This window comes from Dendrobates tinctorius, unplaced genomic scaffold, assembly GCF_039654945.1.
Source record: "Dendrobates tinctorius isolate UK_male_01 unplaced genomic scaffold, ASM3965494v1 ptg000014l, whole genome shotgun sequence".
NCBI classification, from domain to species: domain Eukaryota; kingdom Metazoa; phylum Chordata; class Amphibia; order Anura; family Dendrobatidae; genus Dendrobates; species Dendrobates tinctorius.
Genome location: NW_027361682.1, coordinates 21,932,480 through 21,947,310, shown reverse-complemented (window position 1 = coordinate 21,947,310; position 14,831 = coordinate 21,932,480). Strand labels below are relative to the sequence as shown.

The following is a 14,831-nucleotide window of genomic DNA, read 5'->3' as shown; positions in this document are numbered from 1 at the left end:
ATCTATTAAGTCGGACACAATAGCATAGTAGACTCCTTTAGTTGTATATTTTTCCTAACTGAATTCAGTGGCTCCATTGGGTTAAGATCTCAATCACTTTTTTTTAGGGCACCCCTTGACAGAGTCATGAATGGGAAGCATAACACGGTGTGAACGCTGCCGAAGACTTCTTGTGTACTAGGACCGGCAGCTTCAAGGTAATTTGCTCTTGCAGGTGATCTGCGAAAAATAACCCTGTAAGCCACAAAATAATCCTCTGAAAGGAAAAACCTGAGGTGCCGTAATCTTTATTGATGTGCACAGTAGTGAAAACAAATCTTATTAAACAAGGTCACGGTCTGAAAATGATGGTTATTGGCTGCTTTGTCATATTTCAGTATAATAATGGAAAAACACAAAATGTAATTTTTTTCAACTCTGCGTCCTTTTAGACCATTTTTCCTTTTAGAACCAAAAGGGTCATGGAGTCATCATTTTTTGTTTCCACCCTTATGTAGTGTATGGGACCAACCAAAAAAAAACCCTCCAAATTTCTCAGCGGCCTGCCACTTTGTGATTTAAGGCTCATGTACAGGGGTTGATTTTTTACTGCAAATGTGCCCAATTGACTTTGTCCGCACGGGCCGAAATAATGTGCGCGGGGACAAAACGTTCATTAATATGATCTTTCTGTCCTTATACCGCGCGCATGTTACCGATGTCAGAGATAAGGTGCTGCCACCAAAGATTTTGATGGCGGAGCAAAGCCATGATTGGGTGGATGGATTAACAGGAACAAATGTTTTTTATGAACGGTAGCCTCCAGATTATCGGCCCTTTTAAATGTTACTTTAGGCATGGAAGCAAATATGGTGAGATGCCAGAATGAATTTTTGTAGGTTTTACACATTTCCATCCTCAAGTTTCTTAACGAATGCCAACCACTGGATGACAACCACATTAGGATCCAAATTTGGTGACCACAAGCACTTCCCTTCCTCCAACACCGAAACAAAAGCAGAATTAATACTATCTTAGTTGCTTGCAGAGCTGTGTCACAGGGAAAGATATATACAGTATATGACCAATATGACCAAAGATTTGGTCATTCAGTGAGTTAAGTAAACTCAATATAATGAGGTTTTTCTGTTTCATTTGGCTGAAGTTTGTTGAACAAAAGAAATGTTGCTTTAGTCACCCTCTAAAAAATCTACGGCTGACTCTCCACCGCTGCCCTTGATGTCTGTTATTCTCTTACATGCTGTCACAACATTGTCAGCCCTGCAGACAAAAACTAAGCTCAGCAGCTCGTGCCATCAACTCGATCTGATCTCACCGATTGGCTGCAGCGCTGCTGATGTAATGTCAATGTGTAAGACAGTAGCAGACACCAGGAACAGCGGTAAAGACTCAGCGCTGGCCCCAGAGAGGGTGAGTACAGCGCAGTTTGTTTATTTTTTGAACAAACAAGGTACTGGGGTTTTCAAAAACTGGAAAATCCCTTTAAGTACCTATACGGTTCTGTTGTGATCTACCTCCAGATCATTGGAAGACACGTACTTTGGCCATAATACAGACTTATAATACAATGGGACAGTCTGAAGATGGCACGCACACAATATTTATGCAGAGATACTGAATGGTGATAGTCGTCTATTGTTCATAAAAGCAAATGTGAGCATATAAATGACATGATAATAAGAGAGTTGTCACTGCTCTTTGCAAGGATCTCTATCATCCTCCATTATCGCCTATTGTTCTCTCACATTGCTGAAATATCTTGAATTTCTGCAAATGCTTCATTCATAAACACTCAACCACTGGACAAATGGAACACTTTTTTCGACCATTGCAAAGTCTTAATAACCGATATAGTAAATAGAAGATACTATGCTTTGCATGCCTGGAGAGGTGCAACACTTGGTAACAGTCCCAGGAGAAGCCAGCTAAGCATTACTACAATGTTATGATTGATGTTCTTCTATTACAAGTCAAATGACATTTTGCTCAAAGTCTTGAATACTTTTTGGTACGAAATGCCTTCTGCGTCTTCTGAAGTTGGGTCAGTGTCTATGTGGTTTTCATAGTTGCTGTCTGTAGTATCTAGTGATGACACAGTGGTCATGCTCTGGGACACGCTGAAGATACCATTGGGCATTGAACTTGGACATGTAATGTTGAGCTGGTCATTGGAGAGTGACGTTGCAGATGGAGCATCATGCAAGATGTTGTTCATTGAGCTGGTTGACTTTACAGTGGTCAATACATTAGCTACTGATCTTGGGCGTGGTCTGTTTGAAAAGCCATTGGGCATGGCGCTGGTGGAAGGACTTGCAGGCATGTTATTGATGTCCAGCTGCTTTGCACTGCAGAACGGGGTATAATATTCAGTCATTTCCTCGAATTGCTCACCATCGACTTTATAATGTTTTTTCTTTGCTAACAAGATATTATTGAATCTGAAGCCCCAAAGGATTTCACGGGGTAAGTAGGATGTTCGAGATTGATGGGACGTTCCTGTAGAATCCCCTGTGTAGATGAATGTCACCAAGATCTCAAATCTGTCTGAAGCCACAGCTTTCCGATCTAGCGCATATAAGGGACTATGTTCATCAATAACATGGACAACCGTGACCGGTGTTACTAATATGATTTGGTCATTGACCAGTTTGAGATCTTTGTATTCCATTACGATCCCTTTCTCATGATCTTCGTTATAACGTAGCAATTGGGCCCTCACGTTTCCCTCCACCACATGGTTTGGACGGAAGTCACCGATTCGCCACATTAGGCAGAGCTGTCCATCTCTCAAGCCAACAAGAGCAAAGTAACTGAAACGTACCGTCTGGGCTCTTTTCCGGGCGGTAGCCATCTTGGCCATAGCGGCACCTATAATGAACGTGTCAATAATACAACTAAATACTGATTGCAGAGTGACCAGTATTATTGCAAAAGAGCACTCCTCCGTGACACAGCGGTTACCGTAGCCAATGGTTGTCTGCGTCTCAAGTGAGAATAAAAACGCTCCCGCAAATGTGCGCACATTGTCAATGCAAGGAGTTATGTCCATGTTGCTGATATCGCCATGCTGTAAAGCGATGATCCAGAAGAGTAAGCCAAACAGAAGCCATGATAAGACATATGATAATGAAAATATGATCAGCATATGACGCCACTTCACGTCAACTAACGTGGTGAAGATGTCAAGGACATAACTCTCCCACTCGCCAAGGATGCTCTTGAAGTAGACATTGCAGCTGCCATCTTTTTGCATAAAACGATGCTGGTAGGATTTCCTGTAGACCAGACTGTGTTGGTACCAAGTGTGCTCTTTTACATTGACTAGCTTCCATGAATCTGTGACTTGAGTCATCTTGGCTTTCAAGGTGGACCTTCACACAGTGTTATATTCTGCTTTCACTCAACACCTGAAAAAGAAATAGTTTAAGAATTATTGCAAATTTTGTTTCTTTATTTGAAGATACGGTTAGTGGAAATGGTGCAGATTGATTCATAGTCCAAAGGCCAGTTCTGTGGCTGACACACTTGAGTCCTAACAATCACCTCCTCATACCTGCCTACATCTGCGGCTCCTCTTTTTGCAGTGCATCAGACATCAAACATCGAGGCAGGTCAGCTAATCAAGAGAAGAACCAAGAATGGTTCTAAGTAAGAGAAGGTCCTTAGGGATCCTGTTCACAGACACAGATTCCTGACATGACTGTTGGACCTGGGCCTTGCAAATCGATTCCCACCATCTCTAAATCTGACAAGTATCATGGGGAGCTTTAGAGGACCATTCTAAAACTTATTTGAGTTTCAAAACAGCTTCCTTATCCCACCCCTGACACCAGAGGATAAAAACTATGACAGTCTACTTCATAGGTGGGAACCCAACTTTTTTCATAATAGACTATACACGTGCAACAAGGGTTGATTTTCCATTTAGGCCATAAAAGCTCTACCAAACCATGAAAATGAACTTTCTACCACATTTGTCCCCTTCTTTTTCCTCCTTTTTTTTTAAAGTCCATATTAACAAAACCAGACGTTCACAACCAAATTGTGGAAAATAAAGAAACAGCAATGAGATTTCAAATGGAAAACACGCTCATGGTTTTAATTGTTTTCATGTTCACGTCTTCTTCAAACAATAGTTATTTTAGAAATAACCACAAACATCGGGGAATAAATCCGCTTAAATCAGAAGCTACTGGTTGACTCTGCTCTGGATTACGGAGTGAATATTTTTACATCAATTGTGTCGGTTTATAAAAATGCTAGAACACCACTTTCCTGAAATAATTACAAAAAGGTTCATTTGGTTCTTGCATGATGAAGTTTGCATGTCTCAACAAGACTAACAAAACAGCAGATGATACCGAGAACATTCTCCTAATTGTCACAATCACACAAAAAGTGCAGCTGCACAGCACAGCCGAGGACAGCGCCAAATATAGCAGCAAATTATTCTTCAGAACAGATCGCTTTCACAACCCCAGAAGACATAAAGAGATCTGGATACCTTTTCTTTTACTTTATAACTTAAATTTTTTTTGAACAGCAGCTGTTTTATCTTTATAGCTGACCTGTTTTATAATTCCAGACATAATACTCAACCCTGTGTCCACAGAGCAAACTTCTAGCCATAAATCAAACCTTGACTGTTCTCCAGATGATTCTTGTATGAATAAAGACATTTAGTAAGTTAATCACCTTTAAATTATGTTTGACTGCTATAATACCAGCTTCTATGATAAAAATATAATACTGCCCCCTATGTACAAGAAAATGACTACTACAATGCTGCCCCAACATATCTACTGTAATACTGCCCACTATGTACAAGAATATAACTACTATAATACTGCCCCTATGTACAAGAATATAACTATTATAATACTGCCCCTAAGTACAAGAATATTACTACTATAATACTGCTTTTATGTTCAAGAATATAACTACTATAATAATGCCCCTATGTACAAGAATATAACTACTATAATACTGCCCCTATGTACAAGAATATAACTACTATATTACTGCTCCTATGTACAAGAATATAACTACTATAATACTGCTCCTATGTTCAAGAATATAGCTACTATAATACTGCCCCTTTGTGCAAGAATATAACTACTAAAATACTGCTCCCTATGTACAAGAATATAACTACTATAATACTGCTCCTAAGTACAAGAATATAACTACTATAATACTGCTCCTATGTACAAGAATATAACTACTATAATACTGTGCCCTATGTACAAGAATATAACTATTATAATACTGCTCTGTATGTACAAGATTATAACTACTATAATAGTGCACCTATGTACAGGAATATAACTACTATAATACTGCCCCTAGGTACAAGAATATAACTACTATAATACTTCCCCCTATGTACAAGAATATAACGACTATAATACTGCCCCTATGTACAAGAATATAACCTCTATAATACTGCTCCTTACAGTATGTACAAGAATATAACTACTATAATACTGCTCCTATGTACAAGAATATAACTACTATAATACTGCCTCCTATATACAAGAATATAACTACTATAATACTGCCCCATATGTACAAGAATATAATCTCTATAATACTGCTCCTTATGTACAAGAACATAACTACTATAATACTGCCCCTATGTACAAGAATATAACAACTATAATACTGCCCCTATTTACAAGAATATAACCTCTATAATACTGCTCCTATGTACAAGAATATAACTACTATAATACTGCACCATGTACAAGAATATAACTACTATAATACTACTCCTATTTACAAGAATATAACCTCTATAATACTGCTCCTTATGTACAACAATATAACTACTGTAATACTGCCCCATGTACAAGAAAATAACTACTGTAATACTGCTCCTATGTACAAGAATATAACTACTATAATACTGCCCCCTATGTACAAGAATATAACAACTATAATATTGCCCCTATGTACAAGAATATAACCTCTATAATACTGCTCCCCATGTACAAGAATATAACTACTATAATACTGCTGCTATGTACAAGAATATAACTACTATAATACTGCTCCTTATGTACAAGAATATAACTACTATAATACTGCTCCTTATGTACAAGAATATAACCTCTATAATACTGCCCCTATGTACAAGAATATAACTACTATAATACTGCTCCTTATGTACAAGAATATAACTACTATAATACTGCTCCTTATGTACAAGAATATAACTACTATAATACTGCTCCTTATGTACAAGAATATAACTACTATTATACTGCTCCTATGTACAAGAATATAACTACTATAATACTGCCCCTATGTAGAAGAATGTTACTACTGTTATACCGCCCCTTATGTACAAGAATATAACTTCTATAATAATGCCCATATGTAAAGAAAATAACTTTTTGGATATTCCCCCAATGAACTATTCAGAGAATGGGAGTTTGTTACAGAGAAATTTGCTTTATTTCTTCTCATGTGAATGTAAGCAATTTACATGAATTCTGTCTTGCGTAGAGGGAGGGTCCCGAATGTTACGCGATTGGGAATTCCAAGCCTCAATAATGGTCCGGAGATGAAAAATTTCACAATAAAAGAATTTCTATTTAAACATTAAGAACTCAGACGTAAATAGCACTGAGCGGCAGACACTTACACAAACTTAAAAGTCATGCAACGAAGCAGCAATTTGCACTCAAATATCTTGGAGAAATAAACACAATGACATTTAATTCCTCTAAGTGAAACCAGACCCCATAAAAAACGCCATGGAAGCGCTGAAGGTTGACGCTATAATAAGCACCAGAAGTCTAGAGTTCAGCCCATTCTATTTCCATGTGGATTCCACCGGCTTAGCACGTAATAGTGCTGTTCAACAGGCAACCGATTAACCCGTCAATGACAAAACACTAGAGGATGCATACATGGGATTGGTGGGGGTCTCACCTCTGACAGCAACATTATAATGGTCATTGGAGGGTCCCAGCCCCCTTAATGTAGTATCACGTCCGTACTGCTGCATGTGTACTGAAGTCCAGCCCCATTCATGTGCACGCCGAAAAAGTGTAGCAAAAATGGCGCAGTTTTATAAAAACATTTACGCACTTATTTACACGCAATCATTATTATATGTTATGAGCATGTGGCCTACAAGGTAGCATTTTTTTGTATGTATGTCATCTATATTTGTGAGCATGTATTTGTTTCCTTTTGGGACTGTATATGTGGTATGTATGAGTATGTATAGTAAATATAAATATATACAGTGGGGAAAAAAAGTATTTAGTCAGTCACCAATTGTGCAAGTTTTCCCACTTAAAAAGATGAGAGAGGCGTCTGTAATTGACATCATAGGTAGACCACAACTATGAGAGTCAAAATTTGAAAACAAATCCAGAAAATCACCTTGTCTTATTTGGCAAGATTTATTTTTCAAATTATGGTGGAAAATAAGTATTTGGCCACCTAAAAACATGCACGATTTCTGGCTCTCACAGACCTGTGACTTCTTCTTTAAGAGGCTCCTCTGTCCTCCACTCATTACCTGTAGTAATGGCACCTGCCTGAGCTTGTTATCAGTATAAAAGACACCTGTCCAGAACCTCAAACAGTCACATTGAGAGAATATCAAAAATAACATCCAGAAAATCACATTGTATAAATTTTATAAATTTACTTGCATCTTGCAGTGGGAAATACGGTAAGTATTTGATCCTCTACCAACCATTAAGAGTTCTGGCTCCTAGACACCAGTTAGATGCTCCTAATCAACTCGTTACCTGCATTAAAGACAGCTGTCTTACATAGTCACCTTTATAAAAGACTCCTGTCCACAGACTCAATTAATCATTCAGACTCCAACCTCTACAACATGGGCAAGACCAAAGAGCTTTATAAGGCTGTCGGGGACAATATCATAGTCCTGCACAAATCTGGAATGGGCTACAAAACCGTAAGTAAGGCGCTGGGTGAGTAGGAGACAACTGTTGGTGCAATAGTAAGAAAATGGAAGAAATTAAAAATGACTGTCAATTGACATCAAACTGGGGCATCATCATGCAAAATCTCACCTTGTGGGGTATCTTTGATCATGAGAAAGGTGAGAGATCAGCCTAAAACTACATGGGGTGAACTTGTTAATGATCTCAAGGCAGCTGGGACCACAGTCACCAAGAAAACCATTGGTAACACATTAAGCCGTAAGGTTTAAAATCCTGCAATGCCCGCAAGGTCCCCCTGCTCAAGAAGGCACATGTGTAGGTCCATCTGAAGTTTGCCAATGAACATCTGGATGATTATGTGAGTGATTAGGAGAAGGTGCTGTGGTCAGATGAGAAAAAATTGAGGTCTTTAGCATTAACTCGCTGTGTTTGGAGGAAGAGAAATGCTGCCTATGACCCAAAGAACACTGTCCCCACTGTCAATCATGAAGGTGGAAACATTATGTTTTGGGGTTTTCTTTGCTAAGGGCACAGGACTACTGGAGCACAGGACAATGGGAGAATGGATGGAGCCATGTACCGTAAAATCCTGAGTGACAACCTCCTTCCCTCCAACATTAAAAATGGGTCGTGGCTGGGTCTTCCAGCAAGACAATAACCCAAAACATACAGCTAAGGCCACAAAGGAGTGGCTCAAAAAGAAGCACATTAAGGTCATGGAGTGGCCTAGCCAGTCTCCAGAGCTTAATCCAATGGAAGAAGGGAGTTGAAGCTCTGAGTTGCCAAGCGACATCCTCAAAATGTTAATGATTTAGAGATGATCTGCAAAGAGGAGTGGACCAAAATTCCTCCTGACGTGTGCAAACCTCATCATCAACTACAAAAAGCGTCTGATTGCTGTGCTTGCTAACAAGGGTTTTGCCACCTAGTATTAAGTCTTGTTTGCCAGAGGGATCAAATACTTATTTCTCATTGCAAAATGCAAATAAATTTATATAATTTATACAATGTGATTTTCTGGATTTTATTTTTGATATTCATCTCTCAATGTTAAAATTAACCTACCCTTAAAATTTTAGACAGTTCATGTCTTTGTCAGTGGGCTGACTTTCAAATACTTATTTCCCCCACTGTATATATAGTATACCTAGCAACTTTGAAAGAAAGAAAAAGGGAAACACAGCATTTTTATAAGCTAAGGCACACACCATAACCTTGCATTTTTTTTGTGCCACACAGAAATAGAGCCCTTAGTAAAGCTTTTTAGCGTTTCAACATAGTAAAATACCCAGTTAATGGCTCCCACACAGCATAATGACTCCCCATACAGAATAACACCCCACAATGCCCCTCCACAACACAGTATGATGCCTCTAGAGTGCCCCCACACATATTGAAGGCCCCACAGGTCCCCTTCCACATAATCCCTCTTTCAAAATAAGGCATATCACCAAGTTTTGCAGAATAGAAAAAGAGGCAATCAGGTAAATTTTGAACAGTCCCTTAGCTACAACTATTTACCATTTCTTTCTACCCTGGCAGGAGGAGATGTCAGTGGGGGTCAGGGACATTCAGCAGATTGCCAGGGACTGAAGAGAGTAGACCCAAATCCACAACTACAATAGTGAGAGACTGATAGTCATGTGGAAATCCATTACTGCTGTTAATGGTGGTTCTACAAGCTATTTTGACACTACTTCTGCATTTTGGCCTACTCTTTGGTAAATATAGAATCATTAGAATGTTAAAGTTGGAAGGGACCTCAAGAGTCATCGTGTCCATACCCCTGCTCGATGCAGAATTCACTAAACCATCTCAAATATCTGTCCAGCCTCTGTTTGAAGACTTCCGTGGAAGGAGAACTCACCACCTCTCGTGGCAGCCTGCTCCACTCGTTGATCACTCTCACTGTCAAAAAGTGTTTTCTAATATCTAATCTGTGTCTTCTCTCTTTCAGTTTCATCCCATTGCTTCTAGTCTTTCCTTGTGCAAATGAGAATAATGATGATCCCTCTACAATGTGACAGCCCTTCAGATGTTTGTACAGTAGACAGCTATTAAGTCTCCTCTTTTGCAAGCTAAACATTCCCAAATCCTCTAACCGTTCCATATAGGACATTGTAGACCGGTCACCATTCTGGTCACTCTTCTCTGAACTTGCTCTAATTTGTTCATATATTTTTTATAATGTGGTATTCAGAACTGGACACAATATTCCAGATGATGAGGTCTGACCAAGGAGGAGTAGAGGGGGATAATTACTTCACGTGATCTAGACTGTATGCTTCTGTTAATGTTAATAATACTGTGTAATTTCTTATGTGTTGTTCAGACGGACAAGGCCCACAATGATCACTAAAAAGAAATGGTGGACATGTTATGATGAGCCCTTCATTTCTGCTCAGAAAGCAGATTTATAGTCTATGGACATTTTATGGATCCTTTTTCTGCTTTCAGAGGATAGCCAAGCAAAAAAATCAGCACTCAGCTTAGCCCCTCTGTGTCTCCATTTAAGAGGTCGTTGTGGTTCTCATCCCTCACCAATCAAAACTTTTGACATGTCTATGACTTTAGAAAAGTTTTTTTAATGATAGATTCCCTGCAGACTTTAAATTTGAGGTTATTTACAAATGAGTTAATAAATTCAAGAATGCCCTGCCTTCCTTGAAAAACAGGTATTTCTTGATCTTCACACCAGAGATTTCATGATAAAGTGTCCTTGAATGACACTGTACATTGGGTTGTGTCTACTACTGATGCCACATAATATACAGTGAGGAAAAAAAGTATTTAGTCAGTCAGCAATAGTGCAAGTTCCACCACTTAAAAAGATGAGAGGCGTCTGTAATTTACATCATAGGTAGACCTCAACTATGGGAGACAAACTGAGAAAAAAAAATCCAGAAAATCACATTGTCTGTTTTTTTTTCATTTTATTTGCATATTATGGTGGAAAATAAGTATTTGGTCAGAAACAAGCAATCAAGATTTCTGGCTCTCACAGACCTGTAACTTCTTCTTTAAGAGTCTCCTCTTTCCTCCACTCATTACCTGTAGTAATGGCACCTGTTTAAACTTGTTATCAGTATAAAAAGACACCTGTGTACACCCTCAAACAGTCTGACTCCAAACTCCACTATGGTGAAGACCAAAGAGCTGTCAAAGGACACCAGAAACAAAATTGTAGCCCTGCACCAGGCTGGGAAGACTGAATCTGCAATAGCCAACCAGCTTGGAGTGAAGAAATCAACTGTGGGAGCAATAATTAGAAAATGGAAGACATACAAGACCACTGATAATCTCCCTCGATCTGGTGCTCCACGCAAAATCCCACCCCGTGGGGTCAGAATGATCACAAGAACGGTGAGCAAAAATCCCAGAACCACGTGGGGGGACCTAGTGAATGAACTGCAGAGAGCTGGGACCAATGTAACAAGGCCTACCATAAGTAACACACTACGCCACCATGGACTCAGATCCTGCAGTGCCAGACGTGTCCCACTGCTTAAGCCTGTACATGTCCGGGCCCGTCTGAAGTTTGCTAGAGAGCATTTGGATGATCCAGAGGAGTTTTGGGAGAATGTCCTATGGTCTGATGAAACCAAACTGGAACTGTTTGGTAGAAACACAACTTGTCGTGTTTGGAGGAAAAAGAATACTGAGTTGCATCCATCAAACACCATACCTACTGTAAAGCATGGTGGTGGAAACATCATGCTTTGGGGCTGTTTCTCTGCAAAGGGGCCAGGACGACTGATCCAGGTACATGAAAGAATGAATGGGGCCATGTATCGTGAGATTTTGAGTGCAAACCTCCTTCCATCAGCAAGGGCATTGAAGATGAAACGTGGCTGGGTCTTTCAACATGACAATGATCCAAAGCACACCGCCAGGGCAACGAAGGAGTGGCTTCGTAAGAAGCATTTCAAGGTCCTGGAGTGGCCTAGCCAGTCTCCAGATCTCAACCCTATAGAAAACCTTTGGAGGGAGTTGAAAGTCCGTGTTGCCAAGCGAAAAGCCAAAAACATCACTGCTCTAGAGGAGATCTGCATGGAGGAATGGGACAACATACCAACAACAGTGTGTGGCAACCTTGTGAAGACTTACAGAAAACGTTTGACCTCTGTCATTGCCAACAAAGGATATATCACAAAGTATTGAGATGAAATTTTGTTTCTGACCAAATACTTATTTTCCACCATAATATGCAAATAAAATGAAAAAAAAAACAGACAATGTGATTTTCTGGATTTTTTTTTCTCAGTTTGTCTCCCATAGTTGAGGTCTACCTATGATGTAAATTACAGATGCCTCTCATCTTTTTAAGTGGTGGAACTTGCACTATTGCTGACTGACTAAATACTTTTTTTCCCCACTGTAAATGTAATTAGGCTGTCGAATTTTCCTTTTGGAATGGGAAAAGAGGTAGAAAAAGTTGGTATTAATGGAGTACTATTAGGAACTCTATTACTAATTAAGAATCTTCTGAAGGAGGTCCCCTTAAATGGGACCTTTTGCTGTATTTTCTTATTTAAACTGTGTACCTTCTTCAGATGCCGCCACGCCACTGATTCTGAAACAGTTTTTCTTTATCTTCTGTGTCCATCAGTTCCACAGTTATGCCCCTCCGGTAATAATGTTGCAAACTTTCCCTTAAACAATCTGGGCGTATACCATGTACATCTCTATGGGTGAGGCCAAGTTTTGATTGGCCAGTTTCACAGAAGAAAGAGAAAACACCCACAGAGAAGTTCTTTGTATACACCCAGTTAGTTAACGGGAAAATTTTCACCATTTCCATGGGGCTTAACTTTGGGAACAAAACTGTTCTATAATCAGTGAAACAAGGGCAATCTTGGGAGGTACTCAGTTTAAATTAAAAATTACAGTGAAAGGTCCCTTTTAAGGGGACTTGATTCAGAAACCACAGAAAATTGTTGGACTTTCTAATTGTCCTCCACCAATTTTAGTTCCATTAATACCAATGAAAGGTTAATAAAGCATCATGTGACATATGGGCAATGGTCTCCTAATGCTCCAACCAATTAATGGTGTCTGAACTCTTTTGGTCAGGTTACCTTCTCCCAGTTTCTACTGGAACCAATATGAGTGTTTCTCATTGGCTTGGAGGACATTGTTACAGATTCTCCATCATAAGCTAGAACCCTTAAATCATGCTGTAAAGGTCAGCCAGGGCAGTAGTCATGGCTGAGTATCCCGGTCATTGTATACCCTAGCCTCCCTCTACAGGAAAACGGTACCTCTTCTCGTGCATGGTACTATCAGTACTCACAGTGCTGCCAGCATCTTCACTGCACTGACTTAAAGCTGATCCTGGATCCCAAAGAATAGAGACACAGTCCAGGGCAACTCCTAACTGAACAAATTTATTTACTTCAGGACACAGCACATCCACGTAGTATCCAGCATTTCCATCACAGTTAATATGGCACATTTCTTCATCTTTCCCTTCACTGCTCCTTGCGTCACTTATTGTTTCCTCAGGACAGAGCGTCTCAGACGGCCCCTCAGTGTCCTCCTCATAAAGCGTCACCACGGTGAAGTGCTCTCCTGCCTGTTTCGCCCCCGACATCAGAGATTCAGCCCACATAGCTATCCACCACAATCTGGAGTGACCTGCCCGTACACTTTTACGGTGACCTTCAATCCTCCTCTGCTTCCTTCCTTTCTTTTCCTCCCTACTGTTGGTTCTGCTGTACCTTGCTCTTCTCTATGTACTCCCTGGATTGCTGGGAATACGCTTCAACATTACAGGGTAGTTAGGCAACCCGGACATATAGCCCACCCGAACACAAAGGGGTCAGGAGCCTGACTCTCTACTACAGGAAGGCCTTCCTGACTTATTCCCCAGCTAACCCCTCCTACAGTTAACTCTTATGTGTACTACAGCTAACTCTATCAAGTAGTGGACTCAGTGCCCACCATCTAGTGACCATAACCCAAACTGCACTGTCCCTACCAAGTACATGGTGTAGAAACATAACACATAATCTAATATATAAAGCTCAATGTGTGTATGTACTGTATGTCTGTATGTATGTCCGGGATTGGCATCCGCACCGTCGCAGCTACAGCCACAAAATTTGGCACAGTCACTCATCTGGACCCCGAGAGTGTACTAGGCTATGTTGTGAGGCGAAGTTTTAACCCTGCACGTTCCAATTCACCAATTTTGCCCCTATCTACATAATGGGGAAAAAGTGTGTGTGTATCAAGCCCCGCCCCTCATTATGATGTCATAATGGTTGCCATGGCGACGCTGATGTCATCATAGGTTGCAAGCCCCGCTGCTCATTATGATGTCTTAATGGTTGACTATGGGATGGAGGATGTGTGATGGGTATATGGGCACTGGACTATGGGATGGAGGATGTGTGATGGGTATATGGGCACTGGACTATGGGATGGAGGATATGTATGACGGCCGGGTATATGGGCACGGGACAATGGGATGGAGGATGTGTGATGGGTATATGGGCACTGAACTTAAATATATTTAAATGGTTCATCAACACAAAAACCCTTTTCCTTTATCAGCTTTAGTTCCTAGAAGATGAAGAATTGCCCACATTGGTGAAGGAGTAATGTAGTATTGCGTGACACCTATTGGCATTCATGCATTGAAGTTTTTGCCACATAATTTTGCTGTTCTCCAAAATTACAGCAAAAACTTTGTAGTTTTATGGCGACTATGGCTAAAAAACCCTTTTGGAGTCATATATGGCCCTAATATCCTATATTTTAAGGAATATGCTCCAAAAGGTGGTAAACAAAACATTCACAGGATATAATATGGGTTGTAAACAAGGAGCTTTGCCAAAGTGTAAAGTCCGCTGCATATCTTGGTGAAGTACAGGTCGTCCCAGACTAATCTCA

The 14,831-nt window shown here is 40.1% G+C and overlaps 1 protein-coding gene across 3 annotated transcripts in view; it reads right to left on the bottom strand.

The window, feature by feature from the left end:
- Window positions 1-271: 271 nt before the first annotated feature.
- Window positions 272-14,831, bottom strand: part of KCNJ16 (potassium inwardly rectifying channel subfamily J member 16) — a 141,210-nt gene continuing 126,650 nt past the window's right edge. For all 3 annotated transcript variants that reach the window (XM_073559991.1, XM_073560000.1, XM_073559981.1), the window contains exon 2: window positions 272-3,407. In XM_073559991.1, the coding sequence (XP_073416092.1) occupies window positions 1,964-3,352 (1,389 nt within the window). In that variant the 5' untranslated portion in view covers window positions 3,353-3,407 and the 3' untranslated portion in view covers window positions 272-1,963. The remainder of the gene's footprint in view (window positions 3,408-14,831) is intronic.